The sequence below is a fragment of the Solea senegalensis genome, linkage group LG12, assembly GCF_019176455.1.
Source record: "Solea senegalensis isolate Sse05_10M linkage group LG12, IFAPA_SoseM_1, whole genome shotgun sequence".
NCBI classification, from domain to species: Eukaryota; Metazoa; Chordata; class Actinopteri; order Pleuronectiformes; family Soleidae; genus Solea; species Solea senegalensis.
The window spans coordinates 14,218,336-14,238,114 of record NC_058032.1 but is presented as its reverse complement, the minus strand read 5'-3'; the positions used below and the strand labels follow the sequence as shown (position 1 = coordinate 14,238,114).

Here is a 19,779-nt window from a genome sequence, read left to right as displayed (position 1 = left end):
CTCCACAACCCCGCAGCTTGTCATGTGTGTTGAGAGCATGTAAAAAAGGGGTGTTAAGCTGCCACAGCTATCATCATGCTGACGTCCAGCACTGATAAGCGGTGCTTAGTGTGAGTCACTCCTTCATTCGGCCTACATCACTCTGTTTACCTCCGTCACTTGTTCCCCGTTCCTGGTGCCACATAGCCGAGCGTCTCCACCTCCACTGCATGACACAGAAACCGCAAATGTCTGCTTGTGTTGTTTGAGTGGTTCATTACGCGGATCATCAGAGTAGCTTAATGGTGACCTGTAATTTGCCACAGCATGACAAGATCTGGACCTAGAACCTGTGGTTTGCTGGAACACTGACTCACGGAGAAAAGAGAGACGATAAATGTCTTTATTTTTTTCCCTTATGAGTCATAATCTGAACAAACATATGAATTCTCTGTATATTAAAAGATAAAAAATATAAATGTGTGAATAGAAAATACTGAGGATGTGTTTTTGTCATCATGCTGCCACCCAGTGGCTGGTTAGAGAAACATCAAGCACACGCACAGCTTTGTCTGTCGAAGACAAACAAGAACTTTGAGATGAGTAGAGGTCAGCTCCGGCCATAAGGATCAATAACCTGATCATTAATAAATGACTAGTTACATGTCATCACTGGGATGTTGTGAAATCCTACACATGTCCCGTCAGCTGAGCTGCTTTGAACCCCTTCACTTCTTCCAGGCCTCGTTCCAGGTGAGCTTACACGTTGGAGGAGGCGAGGCAGGGAGCGTCCGGCGAGGAGAAGAAGTCGCAGAAGCCCTCCTCGGACAGATGTCCGTACTCGTTGTTGTAGAAGGTCTGACCTGATAGCTGGCTGAAGAAGGTGGGGCGGTGCCATGGGCTGATGGCACCGACGCTGCTTTGACCCAGAGAACCATGGGAGGCTGTGAGAGGCTCTGTGCTGCTGCTGCTGCCCATTCGACTGAGGACAGGGAAACAAAAAAAACAAACAAAACAACAAAAGCCACTTTGAGTGCAGGGTATCAAACACATTTCCAAATGCATGTGCACGAGCAGGATTGCATGGTTGAAAAATGGACAGATAAAGCTGCTGATGTGTTGTAAACTGTACTTTCATCACTGATGTTCACCCCTGATCCTGCATTTACATTATTCATGTGATAAATCATGTAATTGCTGCTCTTAAAAGGTCCAGTGTGTAAATGTGACATTTAATGGTAAGATTCTCCCTGCTGTTGCCAGAGAGGATGTTATATATCTATATACATATATATGTATATATATATACATATAAGTGAAAGGCTTGTTCTAAAGCTATGGAAACAACAGGTTTTATTTTTAGAATAATTAAATGCTGCCTGCTTTTGTTTCAGTGACTGTCACAGACCTGAAAAAAGTTCTTCCTCGTCACTTGTAGGAACAGTTTGTTCTTTTTAAATTCGTAATGTAAGTTGCTTCATTCTTTTCAGTGTTTTTCTCAGAAAAGGCCTTTGCTTTTACTGACTCACACTGTTGCTCTAACACTGTCAGCTTCATACACATATCGAGACGGCACTGACGCTCACTTCCTTTATCGATCTACTGCAGTTTCGCTCCACATGAACGACTCTGACTCAGTTCTACATGTTTCCGATAAAGAGAGAACGGTTCACAGTGAGTAAGCACTTCCTGTCACTATCTATACATCTCTTTGTGAGGGTTAAACAATAATAATATATAAAATTACCTTTTTAAGGCCGCGCCCCTGTGCTGGTGCTCAATTCTCTCAAATTCTTCAGAGGCCAGAACCATCCCGCTGTCTGTCTGGTTGTCCTGAGTAGGGACACAGTTTGACATCACATGAATTAAAATAGCTTTACGTTGACCCCCAGTGTCATTTTAAAGATAATTCTCTGAGGAGAGAATTCTAAAAGTCGAGTGGCATTCAGAAAATGTCAGCAGCCGGGTCACATGATGAGACGACAGGGCGCTTACCTGAGGAGCTTTATGTGGGAACATCTCCAGGGGCGACTCCTCAAATGTCTTCACTCTGGGCTGGCATACGTTGGTGGGTCCCACAAAGACACAGCCGGCAAAGGGCACGCAGTTATAATACCTGATCAGGAAGTGAAGAAACAGTTATAGTAGCTACACGGAATCGTGTCTTTCAACTAAGTCTACGATAAAACAGTGAGAAGAGAAAAATGGTGTGTTTGAAAATACAGATGGTCTTCATGTAGTAATATGTGCAGTACTAGTACCTGGTGGGTAGCGTGTTGCAGGCCACTCTCAGCTCCTCAGACGGAGGCCGCGATGAAGCCTGTGAGAAACCGTCGTCCTCTGAGCTCTGTGAGCGATTCAGAGGGATGTAGTCCTTCCCATCCTGGAGGGAACACGGAGAAGATGTCGTTAAAGACCTTAAACTTACAAACAAACTAGGAATAAAAAGAAAAAAAAACTTGATTCATTGAACTTGCAGGTAGACTGTTGTCCTGCAGCAGGTCTCCCAGGATCTTCACCAGAGCGGGGAACGGTGGTCTCTCTTTGGGTTCACCCTGCCAGCAGGCCAGCATGATTCCATATCTACCAGCAGAGAGCAGCATCGTCAAAATCCTACACAACATTCAGGGTCTTAAAAATAATTGACCCTATACAGTATCCTGAAGTTTTTGTTTGAGAGCATTAAAGAAATGTCAGCTTTCAAATAATATTTGACTGAAAAAAAAAAACGATTAGAGAATTGATAAATTAAAGCTTAAAGTTACATTTCAGGGGAGGCAGTTTCTGGCGCTCGCATCCTGACGCCATCTTTTAACCGTTTGCAGAAATCCTCATCAATCTGTACCCCAGGGTAAGGAGATGCACCTGCAAGTGGAGAAAGGGAAGATGAAGCATTCACTCATGCAGCATGGATGGGAAAGGAGACTTTATGTTACAATGTGTGTGTGTGTGTTTTAAGTTTGTTCTGCAGATAAAAGTTAGCATGCAAATTAAATTGCAAATTGCTTTTGGCAGGAAGAGAGAGACTCATAGAACATCAAAACTCTGTTTTCTTGAAAGGATTAAATGAGTTTGTTTTGTCATTACCCAGTGAAAAGATTTCCCAGAGCAAAACTCCAAAAGACCACACATCACTCTGGCTGGTGTACACTTTGTCAAAAATACTCTCTGGAGCCATCCACTTTAAAGGCAGACGAGCCTGAGGGAGCATTATAACACCAGACAACAATTACAAGATATTTTCCAGACACCTGCATATGAAATGTAGTCATTATGTGGGTTATTAAAAAAGTGCAATAGTTCTCGCAGTAAAAGGAGATGAATAATGAACTCAAGTCTATTAGGTGAGTATATTGAGTGTGAGGACGCCGTACATTGCCTTTCCTGACGTAGTCGGGGTCTTTGTATATGTCTCGGGCCAGACCAAAGTCGCAGATCTTCACAATGTTGTTCTCTGACAGGAGAATGTTCCGGGCTGCCAGGTCTCTGTGGATACACTGCAGACACACACGCGACCACACATACATCACAACACTGCAGACAGGTGTGTGTGTGTTTGCATGCACTCGGTTCTACATCGTGAATTACAAGCATGATGAGCTAAAACAGAAGTCTCAAACTTGTGGCCCCTCAATCTATTTCATGTGGCCCTCCACTCCAGTTAAAATATTTGCTTTTGACATTTTTTTTATTTTGCATATAATAACAAGGTTTTTATTGTGATATACTGTATAAATACGCACACATTTATTTTCGAAACAGCATGACAAATGTTATTGCAATATCATGATGGAATATTGATGTAATTTTTAAGCATATATCATGAAAAGTGTGCAACCTGTATGTACGAGCCATATTCATTTTGTATTATGTTCATGTAATTTTGCTCCGTGCCACTAGGGGGCTGTATTTACTGTGTGGCACAGTTGACCTCGACTCAGCCAAGTTATGCCATTTAACCTAGGGAATCCAAAACACAGGTGTTGCTGATTTAGGCTGATTTAGTGCCTTAGTGATTTGATGTAGTGAGCAATTCGGTTTGTTGTTTGTGTTACCTGTATTATTATGAGTTAAAGTTATTCCTGCTGTATGATTATGAAGGAAATAAACCTGCGAGATAATTGTAATATTACCGGACGTTTTGCTATGTTCGAGTGCACTGGGCGCACGTCTAAACTAAACCCTCCGTATTAGCAACCAGTACTGCTTCGTTTATAACTTAGCCAGTACATTTAGATCGAAAAACTGCTTCCATTTGGAGTACAGTATCTCCGCCTATCACGCGGAAGACCGGGGTTCGATTCCGACGGGGACGCGGATCTGTTAAGTTGTGGATTTACGTGTTCGTTCGGAAACCACGGATGTGAGGTGGGCAAATGTTTGGAGTTGCCGATCGCTAATTGGAGCTGTACCGGAGCGAGCTACAGGGCCAGCGGCATACCAACATCATCACACCGGGACACCATTCATCAACGCCGGCCAACGCCGGGTTGGGGTATGTGTTGATCAGCGCTGATATTATGAATGGCCTTGGTAATTGCAATGCATTGGTAGCAGACTAATGCTACTTTAGAAAAGGAAAGAAAGAATATTTTCGGTAAACTGTCGAAAGTAAAATAATCGATTGTTAAATTGATGGGTGATAAAGAGCATGCAAATGAGGTTGAAAATGAATTTAACATGTTCAATGAGTTGTGTGACAAAATACAACAGTACATACATCTTTATTGGGATTATTGTGCCTGCTGATGAAGCAAACAAACATGAAATATGGTACCAAGCTAAAATGGTGAATATCAATGAGTTTAAAGTGGGTACAAATCAACGGTTGTCTGACACTAAAGCTTGTCCAGCTACGAAAGTGGGTGATGATCATGATGATGAGGATGATGTGCCGAAACTCAAACTGTCGAATGTGAAAATGAAATTGGACCAACAGAAACACACACGGTTGTTTAAAGGAACATGAAAGGGATGATCCGCAAACTGTTGATGTTAATGCTGGAAATGAAAAGGAGGTTGCTGTTGGAAAGGATGAGGAAGAGGAGGATCAGATCCGACCTCAAGACAGCATTTCAAATGTGCAGTCAAGGCACCATGGCTCAAGTAGCAGATCCTCAACTTCTTCAGCCAGATGCAAGGCAGAGGCGGAACAGGCCACAATGGAATGGCTTCCTACTTCAGGACAGGGGCTAGATCTAAGCTCCCACTCATCTCTCTAAATCCACAGGCCTCAATATTTGTGGTTCCGCCCTCACAGCAGCATGCATCTCTACCACCGCAAAGCAATGCATCTCTACCACTGCAAAGCAATGCATCTTTTCCACCGCAAATCAATGCTTCACCATTGGTAATGCCAACTCTCATTTGGTAAAAAAACAAGTTGCCGTTTCAATGTCTTAACCCACTCATTTTGCATCACAACCAAAGCCAACTGTCAGTCAAGGTTCTCAACCCCCTCAGTTACAATCAAAGACAACTTTCAGTCAAAGTTTTCTACCATTCCAACCCACTCTAGGCCAACAAGTGTTTCAACCCCTGCAAGGCCAAAATCGGACAGCAGGTCTCCACAATCTGCTGCAACAACAGAATGACATAACAGCTCTCCTTGTTCAAATGCAAACGTCACAACTGCTGCTGCGCCGAGAAATTTATTATGGGGATCCTCTGCAGTTCAACACATTTATGAAAGTGTTTGAGACCAGCTGTAAAAGAGACTGTTTGTACTACCTTGAACAATTCACTAGGGGGCAGCCAAGGGGTATTGTATGCAGCTGCCTTCATATGACTGCAGATAAAGGATTTGCTGTTGCCAAGAAGTTCAAACAGCACTTTGGAAATGAGTTCAAGACAACAGCGGCCTACATGGAGAAGGTCACAGGATGGCCAAGTATCAAAGCCAAGGACACCAAAGCGCTCAAAGCTTATGGACTGTTCCTCCGTGAGTGTTCCAACGCTATGGATGATCTTCAGTACTTGAAGGAAACATGCCAGCAAACAAAGATTCTGAGTCAGAAGCTTCCATATAAACTCAGAGACAAGTGGAGAACAAAGGCATGTGAGATACTGGAGAAAACTGGTCGAAGAGCACGATTCTCAGACATTGTGAAGTTCATTGAGCGCCAGTTCAGAATCACTACAGATTCAGTCTTTGGTGACATACAGGACACTGCAAGTTACAGGTGAAACCGTCACAGATGAAATCACTGCGGAGAAGAAACAGCTTTGCAACACAAGTGGTCATTGAGGATGGATGCAAAGCAGATGCTTACAAGAATGAGGATGGGTGCAGCAAACCAGATGGTGACAAGAAGGAAAAGGCTCAGAACAAAGTGACATCCTTTACCAAGACTGATTCTATGTGCTGCCTGTATTGTGATGCTGGTGGTCATTCTTTGGAACAATGTTTTAAACTGGGAAGAAAGACACACAGGGAGAAACTGGACTATCTAAAGGAGAAAGGTCTGTGTTTCAGTTGCTTGTGCAAAGGACACTTGAGCAAGAATTGTGATAGGCGCGTCTTATAAAAAGTGCAACCGAACACACCACAGTGTTTTGCACATTGGAGAGAAGGAAAGGGTTACTCAGAAGGATCAGAAGAATACTGAGCAGTCAAAGATTTCTGACAGCTGTACAACATCCTCAGCTTGTGGTCTTACATGGGCTGGCCACTGCAATGGAATTCTTCCCATTTTGCCTGTTACGGTGAAGTGCTTGAAGGGAAACAAGGTTATTGAAACCTATGCTTTTCTAGACCCACGGAATACAGGAACTTTCTGCACCAGGAAGCTCATTTGAAGGTGGAAGGACGCAAATTCAAAATTCATATCCGCACCTTGGGCCTTAATAATGCAGTAGAAAGCTCCATTGTTGACAATCTGGAGATTTCAGGATTTTCTGATGAGTGCTTCTATCCACTTCCCAAAGTGTGTACACAAAGAGATGCCTGTCTCTACAGCTAACTTAATCAGTGAAAGGGAGCTGAGGAAGTGGCCTTATTTGGAGGATGTAAACGTTCCAAACATAAAAACTGATGTTGACCTGTTAATGGCACAAACGCCTCCAAGTTGATGGAGCCTTGGGAGGTGATTAACAGTCGTGAAGGTGAAGATGAACCCTACGCGATCAGAAACCTACTGGGGTGGGTAATAAATGGTCCGTTACAGGGAAGTAGCGACTGTGGAAGTGACCACCCTTCAGTTTATGCCAACCGAATCGCTATTGACAGAATTGAAGAACTGTTAACCAGCCAGTACAACTAGGACTTCAATGAGCAAGCCTCTGCAGAACAGGAAGAAATGTCAAGGGAAGAAAATAAGTTAATGGAGATAATGGAAAACTCTGCTCAGCTTCAGAATGGACACTACACGTTTCAACTGCCTTTCAAAGGAAAAGATGTTTTCATGCCAAACAACCTTGATGTTGCCATGCAACGTGTTCATCGTCTGAAAAGGAGACTTCAGAAAGATGTAAGCTTTCATGAGGAGTACAACAACTTTCTTGCTGATGTCATTAACAATGGCTACACCGAAGAAGTGCCGCAGCACCAGTTTGAAACACCAACAGGGAACGTGTGGTATATCCCACACCGCGGCGTGTACCATCCACGGGAAGGGATTGAAGGCAGAAGATCTTGTAAAGCAAAGATGGATGGAAGGCCCACAATTCCGACAAGAACCTGAAGAACTGTGGCCAACATTTCCTGTGTATACAAGTGTTACTGCCGACGACCCAGAAGTAAAGAGAAATCTGAAGGTCAATGCAGTACTTGTTGACACCAACACCACATCATAACTGATGACCCATTTCTCTGATTGGCAAAGATTGAAGGTTGCAGTTGCGTGGCTCATTAAGCTGAAAGGAACTCTGCTCAAACTAAGTAAGAAAAGAAAAGAGTCGGAGCTTGCAAACACCAGTGCTAATGGAACAGCAAGGTTGGATGTGCAAAAGGAGATGCAAGCTTTCTCAACATCACTTGGGAGTAAGCAGGGCCGTGCACCTGGAAGTGGCCTATTCCCTTGACACAGACTAGTGCATCAACGCATTGCGTAGGTTCATCTGTTGAAGAGGACAAGTCTCACACTTGAGATCTGACAATGGCACCGACTTTGTGGGTGCAGAAAGAGAGCCGTGATAAGACTTAGCCTCTTTGAATCATGACAGCATTGAAAGAGCCTTGTCCAAGTGAATCAAGTGGAGCTGTAACCTTCCAGCTGGGTCCTACCACGGTGGCGCTTGGGAGCGCATGATACGGATGATCAGAAAGATTTTGTGCTCTGTGCTCCATTAGCAAACCTTGGATGACGGTTCCATACCGTACTCTGTGAGGCTGAGGCTATGCTCAACGATCCCCCATCACCAGGCTGTCAGAGGACCCCAACGACCTTGAGGTGTTGGCGCCAAACCATCTGCTACTCCTCAAAGGAAAACCAGTTCTCCCACCTGGACTGTTCGACAAAAGGGATGTTTAAGGAGAAGGTGGAAACAAACCCAGTACATCTCAGATCTCTTTTGGAAGAGGTGCATCCATGAGTACTTACCGCTTTTACAGGAGCATCATAAATGGAACCAGGAGAAGAGGAGTTTAAAATGGGCTATTTTCATTTCAATTTGGTGTATTTGCTCTGGCAGACGCAATTAGGGGCTGGAGTGTATGAGCCATATTCATTTTGTATTATGTTCATGTAATTATGCTCCGTGCCACTAGGGGGCTGTATTTACTGTGTGGCTCAGTTGACCTGAGTCAATCAATTTATGCCATTTAACCTAGGGAAAACAAAACACAGGTGTTGCTGATTTAGACTGATTTAGGCACACAGGCACAGTTTTTCGACTGTGCCTATGTGCCTTCGTGCCTTAGTGATTTGATGTAGTGAGCAATTCGGTTTGTTGTTTTTGTTACCTGTATTATGAGTTAAAGTTATTCCTGCTGTATGATTATGAAGGAAATAAACCAGCAAGATAATTGTAATATTACCAGACTTAACATTTTGCTATGTTCGAGTGCACAGGGCGCACGTCTAAACTAAATCCTCCGTATTAGCAACCAGTACTGTTTCGTTTAGGACTTAGACAGTACACTGTAAGTTTAAAAGAATACTTCACCGATTTGCATTTAGCTTTGTATTACTAGATTAGGGGTATTCTTTTTGAAAAATTGCTGAATTCCCAACCTCTGTTTCCCCTGAGTCGAGAAATATCTTCATTCAGCCTTGGTCCGAGGCTTGAAACTGCTTTTTAATATTTTTAGTACTTTTGTACTTTTTAGACCCACTCATAGGCAGACGGGACCTCATTCCCAGAATGTAAACAGTGTCCGCCATCTTTGCTAACAGTTCTGAGTTTGGGAAGCACAATTTTTCAAAAATACTAGCCCTTTTCTAGTAATACAAAAATCGGTGAAGTATTCCTTTAAGTGTGTGTGGGCTGGACAGTGTCTCTGTCAGCCGGCTCACTGCAGTAGATCCAACATCATTCACAAAGCTGTCACGTAAACGTGCCTCGAGGGCGAGACAAATGTGAGTCCCATCAGTTCGTTAATATCTTTATCACTCATAACTGCTTTTTCTTCTCGCGGGTTTTGACTTCATTATTCATCAGACAGTCAGACTGTAGCTGAATACAAATATAAGTCATCACTTAATGCAACATCAAAGAATATGTGGCCACTAACAGCACATCTGCACAGTATGTGGAAGTACACACTATAAGTTGCTTATAATTAGTTGCAATACTGAATCCTCGCACAGCTCCAGTTATTAATGTCCACTTTTGGAATTAGCAAGCACGGAGAAAAATATGACGCAGGTTACAACCTGCTGCCTGTGAAGCCGACCTCACAAACTGCCTTTTTCAAATGATGTCAATTAACCTTTCTGGAGGCCAGGAAGTCCATCCCTCGAGCCACCTGGAAACTGTAGCAAATGAGATCTTCTATGGTCAGAGGAGTTTTCCACAGGTCGTCCACTGGAAAGGGAAACGGAGGGAGTGGGACAACCACAGAGAGAAAAAGGGAGAATGAGTGACTATCTATTATCACAGTATCTATACAGCTATTACTTTGAGGATTGCAGAGGGAGCTGAAGCCAGTTGCAGCAAAGATTGGACAAGAGCGGCAGGGTCCTCTCTGGACAGGTCACCAGCCTTTCACAGAGCCAACATTCAGAGACAAACAGCCATTCCCACGTAAAGTTCACGGGCAATTTACTCTCCAATTAACCTAATGTCAATTTGCATGTCTTTGGACTGTGGGAAGCCTGGAGTCGCCAGAGAAAACACACACACACACACGCGCGCATACGGAGAAACATGCAAACTCCACACACAGAAAGGACCCAGTCACACCAGGATACAGACTGAGAACCTTTGTGTGAGACGCTAATGCTTAGCATTGCCAATTTACTCTTGTGTGTGGAAACAAACTCACTTTTTTCCACATCAGGCTTTTGATTAATTGTGTTGGATGATGGAGTCTGGGGACAGGTGGTCGGAGAGGAGGAGGTGGAGGAGGGAGAGGAGGGAGAAGAAGACGAAGGCAGTTGACGAGCTTTTTGGTCCATTTGACCCGCTTCAATCATCCGTCTCACCTGGCTCTGGGTTTTCGGAGAGCGATCCTTAGAGGGGGAAACGGGGGCAAAAAAAAGAGTCTGTGTTAAATTAAACCAATAAATAATTACATTGAAAATGTGCCAGAGTTAACCAAGAGGCTATTTCTCATCTGAAATCCCTGGATAGACTACACTCTCACCCTTGAAAGAGAATATATGAAACAAAAAAGATATGCAGAACAGTTCAACTGTTCAGTGAAAAGAGAATCCAGGACATCACATTACACAAACGGATACTAAAAACGTGCAAAATGTACAATTTAAGTAGGTAGATTGGAAACATGGAGACATAGTACAAGACATAAATAGTGCTACACTGTTACAACAATTTATTAAAAATAAAATAAAAACAGACGCACAAGAGATAATGCATGCACCGTATATAAAAAAACATAAAACAGCCTGACACAGCAAGTATAAAAAACATGCCTGCAGGCGACAGCAGAGGATGTTCAGCACAGACTCAAGACACATACGTGCATTTCAGTCTTTAGTGCTGAGAGACCTGAGCCTTCATTGAGTTTGTGAGTGTTATTATATTTAATAAAGAAAAGAAAATTAAACTAAAATGACGAAAGGTTCATGCAGTCTTTTGATACCCTGTAAGGGAGGAAGAACTCTCTCTTGGCTCGTAGGAAGTTGGAAAGGTTCCCGTACTTGCAGTATTCCACAATCACCATCAGCGGACCTGGTGGTACACACGCATTTCAATCACAACAGTAAAAAAAAACAAAAAAAAACAAACCGCCACAATTTTCATTCAACGCACTTCACTTGATTAAAACACCGACATGATTTCCTGCGCTCGACGAGCGACAAATTCATTTTCTCACAATATTTTCTAATCACAAAGTGCTGCGTCTGCTTTCTGTCTGAGAACATCAGCGCTAAGGTGAAAATGATAAACATTTTCAGATGTAGACCTTTAAAAATGATTCACAGGTCAAATAGCGAGAGCCGACAAGGAAATAAGGAAGTTGTTTTGCATCTTAATGTGGCCAGGCTGTTAAAAAGAAATGTGTGAAAGGTGCGGGGGTGAATGCAGTGATGTAAACCCTTCTTTAAACAGGAATTCACTCTGATGAAACGGCAAAGCACAGCACGAGGGACGTAAAACTGCAGGTGTATATTTGTAGTAAACAAATGTGACCTACAGTTTCATTTAAATAAGCCAAAACAACACTATGTCTTTATCACATTAAAATGCACATCATATCCTTTAAAATAAGAGACAAGGAGGAGAATCTGAAAGTGTGTTTACAGATGAACGTTGGGGTGAAAATGCCATGGTGACGCAGGAGGTTAGAGGAGAATGAGCACAGCAAACCTTGAAGTAGATGTGCTACACCAGCTGAGGACCACACTTTTATTTATTTATTATTAACCACTATAATTTAGAAAGTAAATTTATACTGTGTGTACTGAATATAAAGTAAGTTTGCATGTTTTTTTCAGTCCAAAAACATGCAACATGGGGATTAGGTAAATTGGATGCTCTAAATTGAGTGAATGGTTGTTTGTCTCTATGTGACCCTGTGAGGCACTGGTGATCTGACCCCAACTATCGCTCATGTCAGCTGAGATTGGCACAGCTCCCCCCCGTGACCCTCATGTGGAGGATAAAGCGGTACAAGATGGATGGACGGATGTATAAAGAGGTGTAATCCATGTGTGTGCTCACCGTTTGGTTTGGTGCAGGCTCCCAACAGGTTGACAACATTCAGGTGATTGCCGATGTGAATCAGTATCTTCAGCTCTGACATCAAGGCTTTGTGCTCACTGGCTGTGGCTCCGTCTGAATCGCACACAAAGTTCGACATTGTGCATAAAGAAATGTTTGCTTAAATGCGTGCACTTCGACCGAGCCATGTGCTGCACTCACAGCATACACATCTGTGTTTGAGTTGCTTAATCTGATCGAGAGCTGCACATATACAGTTTAAAAAGACAAATCTCACCCTTCAACATCTTGACAGCAACCGTGTCCAAACTGTTGCTCTTGCTGATGCCGTAGATCGATGCCTCAATTACTTTCCCGAAGGCACCGTGGCCTAAAACTTTTCCTACGCCAGGAGAAAGAAAGGAAAAAAGGCGTAAACAACAGAATTTGATCTATGTGGGCTTGTTTTTAGTCTCACAGGAATAGCTGTGGTTTGAGAGCAGTTGCAGAACGTAAATGCATCTGGAAACCATAGAGACCAAAAGCGGAGGAATTAAAACCTGAATTGCAGCATTTGGAAAACAACATACTCTCATAAGTTGCCATCGCGGGATCGATGTGTTAGCACGAGGCATTTTGTTTTTTGTTTTTTTTTTTAAATAAAGCTTTGCTGGGAATGAGCACATATTTAACATTAGCACTTTACTTGGTGGCACTTTGCCCAGCTGGCTGCAAACCAAACTCATGGCATTATGGATTCTGAAAATGGAAAAGTAATTCAGTTTCATCCATCTACCCACTCTTCTCCACACCCTTATATTCCCTCACAAACACTCCTCCACCCCTCTCATGCGGTACTTAATCCAACCATTCATCAGTTCATCCGCTCCTCTCTCCTGACGGCTCACCCAATCGCAGTCTGTCTCTGGAGATCTCCCACTGTGAGGAGTCGTAGGGCAGGTATTCGCACTGCTCGTCCAGCGGCACCTCCCCTGGGTCCATAATGATGGACAGATAGCCGGTTTTTATGTCCGCAGGGTTAACCTGAGGTAGACAGAGAGAATAGCGTAAGGGCGCTGTGAGGTGAAGAGATGGCGTCGAGCTTCAAATAACAGATGAGGGGGCGGAAACGCAAAGATCTAAAAGGAAAAGGTTAGAAGGACAAAAATGCAATACATGAAACGGAAGAAAAAAGGAGCATTGATGGATGTGAGCGAACATGAGCGCAAACACAAAACAGAGAATTGGATAATGATGGTGCCACCGTGTGAATTATGCCGGAGAGAATGTGAGCGAATGTTGACATGACAATAGAGGGAAATAAGAAGCCGTTTGAGCCCCATTATATGAATGTTTGTAGCTGGAGTGACTAATTGGGCTCAGATCTCAGCTGCAGACTCTCTCTGAGATCAAACAGGTTGCGCTTGCGTGCCAACTGTGTCATGCTGCGATGCAGAGGTGAAAGTGTCTCCATCACAGACTGAGGAGACCCGGAAGACATGTGGCCCACTCTCACCCGTTTCACGTTGCAGAAAATGATGATGAGCATGGCCCAGAAGAAAACGGCAATGACTCCAGTCCCGATGAGGATCACAATCTCCACGTTGGCCTTGTCGATTGAACCTGGACAGAGAAAATGACACAAATCTCTTTACTCTTTCACAACATGTATTACAAAAACCTCACCATTTCCCCCTGCAGTCACCTGAGGGTTAGGTTACACCAGAGTGCTAAATAAGCATATATTCAATATATCAAGCATTCTTTAATATCTGTGCTAAATGATTCATCCCGCACATGAAACCAGAAGTCAGTGACTTTGGCATTAAATGTGGAGAACTGTCCGTGTAACAAAAGCACAAAAAAAGAGGTGAATGATTTAGGTGCAGACCTGTACAGCCTGTGTGTGAAGGCCTGAGCTCGAGGGCAAGTGTGATTTCAAGCCTGAGTGCACGCGAAAAAACATGTCAGTGACGAGAGTGTCAGAGCAGCGTCAGTGTGTTCCAGTGACTTTATTCTATCAGCCGCTTTCTGAGTATTTCTGTGCACTTGTACGTCTATCTTTGTGAGGACCTCGTGAGAACATGTTTGGTTTGTCCCCACGTCAGGTCACGTCTTTCAAAGTGTTGCTTTCGGTTATTTTAAGAGGCTAGGGAATGTAATGCATAGCAATAAGTGTTCCAACAAAGATAGGAGTGCAAGCTTGTTTGTGTGTGTGCGTGTGTTTGTGTGGCCGTCTCACCTATGACCTTCACAGCAGCTGAGGAGTGGACACATCCACGCTGGTTGCAGGCTGTGCAGGTGTAAAGCCCGGCGTCCTCCTCACGCACCCGCTGGATGCTGAGAGTGCGGTTTGAATCCTGCAGCTGGATCCCTGCAAGGAGGCACGGGGTGATTAGTGGTGCACGCACACACACTGTGGCTGCGGGTCAGTGCGCTGTGACTTTACTTCTCACGTCATAAATTCCCCAACATCTTTGGTAACGTTTCTCGTCACACCTCTGGATGCCACGACAGAGCTCATTTATAACCCCCCCCACACACACACACACACACGCACACGCATGCACATGTCAAGCTACATATCAGGAGCCCCTGTGAGTGAACCCAGAGCAACAGCTGTCACTCAGGAGACCCATACTTCCCACCCCTCCTCTCCCTCATCTCCTTCAGATGTAAGAGGATATGCACTGAGAAAACTAATGAGCCAAATCCATCAGCCTGTAGGGTGTTTGTCTGTGTGTGTGTGTGTCTGTTTGGACAAGTTGCACAAGTATAACAATGAGTGCGTGGGTGAGCTAGTGGGTGGTTTTGTGTAAGTATATGTGCGCGCGTGCGTGTGCGCGTTTCTGTAATTGTATGATTTCTATTTATCATAATGCAACTTGGCCACAAAAAAAGTAAAAAATGGTACCATCTGCTTGAAGTTGTCAATATTTGTGTCGATATTAACACAACTTATAGTTTTACAACACAAACGATACAAAGCCAGAATGGAGGAGACTTTCCTGGAAACTGACCTGAACAAAAGAACCTGCGAAATCTGCAAATTAAGATCCAGCATGCACCTCTTCATGAGTAGCTGCTGTGTGTGTGTGCGCGCGTTTACCTCTTCAGGACATTTTCTGACCTTGTCAGGACCAGTAGTCCTCATGGAGATTGAAAACCTAGCCCTAGCTCAAATCTTTGGGGCTAAGATTTAAATAAAAATAAATGACACCTTTATCAGTCCCGCAGGGGGAAGTTCCTTCTCTGCATTTAAACCATCCTCTACTAGAAACCTTCCTAGAATTAGTAGCGAGCAGCCACTGAGTAGCACCTGAGTAGTTCCCATTCCGCTTAACCACAAACTGCCCATTTGCATTGTGAGTTAGGTTCAATGCAGTGTCTTTAGATGTATAGCTGCCCAAACCTGTGTGTTTGGAGCTACTGGCTTGGCAGGTGCACTGTTGTGAAAACAAGTATTGCCTGGTGTAGGTGTATTTTCACACCTGACATTTGGTGGAGAGGATGGTTGTCTTTGAACCAGGAGAGGTGGGGCAGAGGTCTGCCTTCCACGTCGCACTCCATCCGCAGAGACTCCGTCACGTTCACCGTCTGGTTGGTGAGGCTGCGCTTGTACCGCGGCGCCTCCAGGGCTGCATACAAAAACACAGGAAAACGGGAGACAGAGCGGGAGGGAGGGGGGGAAAACATATCTGTCACTTGTGTGCATTTGTGTGATCAGCACACAATCAACTCAAGCCCTGGTAATGTAAGTGGTATTTACTGAAAGGTCTCGCAGGACGGAGGAAAGAGCAAACGTCAAAAACTCCCATTAAAATAAACATCTCTCCTCAAGGCACTGATGCAAGGTTACATGAAGCACAACATGAATGAAAAATGGATTTGTTTGTGTTTTTCAAACCCTGCAGCGTCTCAGCTCTGTACTTCCACACGGATGCTGTGCAGTCACTGAGGTACTCTCGCCATTATGTGTGGATATGCCTAGTGGGCTGTGTGGGCACTCTGTAAGTGTTCGCTGATCCACCAGCATGTCAAGACTCGGCTCCATCTCATGTTCCCAGTGCAAAAGGTTGAGCTCTTCGATATTAATAACTGTGGTAGTACTGACTGCTCGCTGCTCCAGGCTAAGAGTGTATGTCTTTGTCTGAGGTGTTCATCTCCTTTATCTCTCACCTTTGACTGAGATGTATCTGAACAGACACTGTTTCTCCCCGATGCGTCGACTCTGAGCTTCGCACACATAATGACCCTCGTCCTGGAGCTGTACCGAGGCGATGGTGAAGTCAAGGACCCAGCTGTTAGATGGCTCTTGGAAGGAGAGCTGTCCGTCAAGCATGTCGGCGTAGCGATGCACGCTCCTGCAGTCCAGCTCCCGCGGTTTGCCTTGCTCGTCCTTCAGGGCATGCGGGTCAAGGCGATACCACCGCAGCTGCTCGTAGGTGTAATTGTCAGCGCTGCAGCACAGGGACACTTTCTCCTGCTCCAGGAGATTCTCAGAGGGCCGGACGTCCACACTGAAGCCCTCAGGGATGGCTGTGAAGACACAGGGAGGAGCAGGTGAAGTGTAGCCTCGTATGACGGGTACATTAATGAAACGTGTTACTTTAAAAGTTGGTCCAACCCCCTTAACTCCTTTCCTATTCTCAGCCTGATAATTGCAAATCTGCAACCCCAATTGAATATATAGCAATAACTTTGTATTTGTGATGCTCACAAACATTTTTAAACATTAAAAATTTGTAATTTTGCTTTTACTTAAATATGTCTTTTTGGAAGTAATGTACTTTGCTACATTCACACACTGGAAACTTTGGCAGTGATTGATGAGGACAGATTAGTGAGTGATGAGGACAGATTAGTGAGTGATGAGGACAGGTGAGTGATGTGAACAGGTGAGTGATGAGGACAGGTGAGTGATGAAGACAGGTGAGTGATTAGGACAGGTGAGCGATAAGGACATGTGAGTGATGAGGACATCAATTGGCATTGATTAAGGTCCCTGAGTGAGTGAGAAAGTTAAAGCATTTGTGACCTTTGACCCATTTTGACTGATACATTATGTGTTTGCATGTTTTATTTTGTCAGCACTTGAATTTGTAAAGGTTTTCCTTTAATTTAAAACAATTCATGCCTCTTTAGAAACATGGTAGCACAAGATGGCCTCTGTAAAGCAACAAAGCTACCTAAATGCTCTTAAATATCACAGACTGGACCTTTAATATGCAAACATAACAGGGGCTGTTGCTTGTAGGTGCCGGCCCTCAGCTTGTGCACAGGAGGCCCATGGAATAACCAACCCAGGTTCTTTGACGGAGAGTAATACTGCCTCTGTTCTCTCTAAATCTAATTTTCCAAAGCTGTGAACACTAAGAATCAAATTCTATTTCCCTCCATTGTTACATGGGATGAAGGCAAATTCCTCAAATCTAGACAAATAAATCCATAGAGGGGGCTTTGATGGAGCCGACACACTCTGTTAGGTCGTCACATTAATCAAGCCACGGGTGAAATAACACACTCACTGGTTACGTAGAAGTAAATCAGCCGCTCATCTTTGCCGACCTTGTTTTCAGCGGAACACTTGTACATGACGGATATGGTGGCGTTGCGGATCTGAAGCCTGCTCACTATCTGTGAGGTGGAGAAGGTGGACATTAATTCATCAGGAAGAGAAACGTGCATATCTTAAAAGCAAGTGCACTCTGCTGTCATGTAAGTCTCAGTGCCGCTGAGACAAAGCAGGCCCCGCGCCGACAGGACGACCAGAGGCAAAGTTACTTAGCTGCGACTAAGAAAAAGAAAAAAACACATGTATGCGTATGTGTGTGTGTGTGTTTGTAATAATTTCCTCTTCTTGTTGAGGTTTATACAGTACATGAGCAGGCGTGTGTACTCAAATGTGCGCTTGGCATGTGATTCTGGGTTTGTTTATAAGCGATCCCCACAGGAAGTCTGCAGAGGAAGACTGCTCTAAATATTTCCACTGTGGAAATGGTTCTTGATTGACAAATTTGGTTCTGGAGCTCAAAAATTTGGGACGCTTACATAAAAATCACATCACCGTCCATGGATAAGTCCCTTTACATACATTTCTTCCTTCGCAGGTTATGCTTTAATCATAAATCCGACAGTCACACGTTCATATTATAATAAGATTTACTTCTAAATGTGTAAAAGTGAATTTTTCCAAAGAGCGAAGGGATCAACCTTTTGTCGCCCGTCCACCACTTCCACAGCTGTTTCAACGTCGTCGATTTCATTCATGGCGATTTCCGAGTTAATGTCCTGCCAGTTCTGACAGTCGGCGATCCTGTCACTATGGGCTTTCCTGTCTCCTCGAACCCTGGGGACAAACACAGACGCGTTCATGACATCTCCTCTCATCAACATGCGCGGCACAGAGCGGGCAGTGGGAATGAGGATCAGACGTCCTGAGATTTTCTTTTTTTTCTTTTTTCTCTCCACGCTCTGGATTGCATTTCACATGGGAGCGTCAGGGTGCATCCCAAAGCCAAGGCAATTATCTTGTGTCCTGGCAACTGATGGAAAAACTACAGCATCAGTCGCTATTATGAAGACCCTCAATGTGAACTGATGAAACATAAAATGAAATGTCCTTTTGCATTTTCTTTTGGAAAAGTATAAAAATACAATTCTGTTGTTACACAGAAATACTTGTGGCTTGTGAAAGCGTGACTGTATTAGGCCACGGCGCATGGCACTGATACTCACCCTTAATGAAAACACGAGAAAAAAAATGCACACGTTTTAACCACTTAACAAAAGGCGCAGGTGGAACGTTTTCTTACTCAATTTTTAGCTCGTCCACTGCTGATTGAAACATTAACATCACTCAATAACACATTTAAACTTAGTGATGGATGAATTAACAGTGAATCATCGGCTTTCCCCCTTTATGTAACTTTTGTATTTCTGTGCGCTTTCATGCCCCTTTGTTGTTGATTCCCTGAATGTAATTTCATGTTTATCCCTTGTAACATCAACCTGCCAATTGGGACTACAGGCAGAAATTAGCCTCAGGCTCCAGCCTGGCATATTTACATTTTAATGTTCATTAATATGCATTGTTCCTTGCCTTAAATAAATAACTCCTGTGGTGCTATGCGATGTAAAATCACAGATTTTCTCTCTTGACTTTGGTGCAGGGAGAGGACAGTTTGTAAAGCAACACAAACTTCACTTCCCAGTCAGAAAAAAACTGTCAGTACATTACAGACAGTAAAAACAGCACTTTTTTAAATGTTCACATATACTGTACATTAAAAAGTTTTATTGTAATGTCAATACAAGGCAAACCTGAATTCATACAAAAAATGGAAGCTGCTCTCGAGTCATTTTGAAAAATCTGTTTTTGGATTCTAGATGTTCCTGATTTGTTTTCAGCAGAGGTAGTTTTTTCTGTCCGCTGTCGCTTCAATTTTCATTTACAGATCATCAGCAAGTGATTGCATTTCATGAACATTAGAACTATTCCTAAAAGCTCATCCTGAAAACCAGCCATGATGT

General features: G+C 43.7%; 1 protein-coding gene across 1 annotated transcript in view; it reads right to left on the bottom strand.

Annotated features, from left to right (window-relative positions):
* Positions 1 to 368: 368 nt before the first annotated feature.
* Positions 369 to 19,779, bottom strand: part of flt4 (fms related receptor tyrosine kinase 4) — a 47,573-nt gene continuing 28,162 nt past the window's right edge. Inside the window, exons 11-30 of the mRNA XM_044040112.1 lie at positions 18,460 to 18,595; positions 17,775 to 17,883; positions 16,426 to 16,785; positions 15,738 to 15,884; positions 14,489 to 14,620; positions 13,763 to 13,869; positions 13,155 to 13,290; positions 12,545 to 12,649; positions 12,268 to 12,381; positions 11,186 to 11,274; positions 10,406 to 10,592; positions 9,851 to 9,945; positions 3,354 to 3,476; positions 3,067 to 3,178; positions 2,745 to 2,844; positions 2,457 to 2,562; positions 2,241 to 2,362; positions 1,975 to 2,095; positions 1,727 to 1,812; positions 369 to 961 (exon numbers count right to left, since the gene is read on the bottom strand). Coding sequence (XP_043896047.1) covers positions 739 to 961; positions 1,727 to 1,812; positions 1,975 to 2,095; positions 2,241 to 2,362; positions 2,457 to 2,562; positions 2,745 to 2,844; positions 3,067 to 3,178; positions 3,354 to 3,476; positions 9,851 to 9,945; positions 10,406 to 10,592; positions 11,186 to 11,274; positions 12,268 to 12,381; positions 12,545 to 12,649; positions 13,155 to 13,290; positions 13,763 to 13,869; positions 14,489 to 14,620; positions 15,738 to 15,884; positions 16,426 to 16,785; positions 17,775 to 17,883; positions 18,460 to 18,595 — 2,710 coding nt within the window. The 3' untranslated portion in view covers positions 369 to 738. The remainder of the gene's footprint in view (positions 962 to 1,726; positions 1,813 to 1,974; positions 2,096 to 2,240; positions 2,363 to 2,456; positions 2,563 to 2,744; positions 2,845 to 3,066; positions 3,179 to 3,353; positions 3,477 to 9,850; positions 9,946 to 10,405; positions 10,593 to 11,185; positions 11,275 to 12,267; positions 12,382 to 12,544; positions 12,650 to 13,154; positions 13,291 to 13,762; positions 13,870 to 14,488; positions 14,621 to 15,737; positions 15,885 to 16,425; positions 16,786 to 17,774; positions 17,884 to 18,459; positions 18,596 to 19,779) is intronic.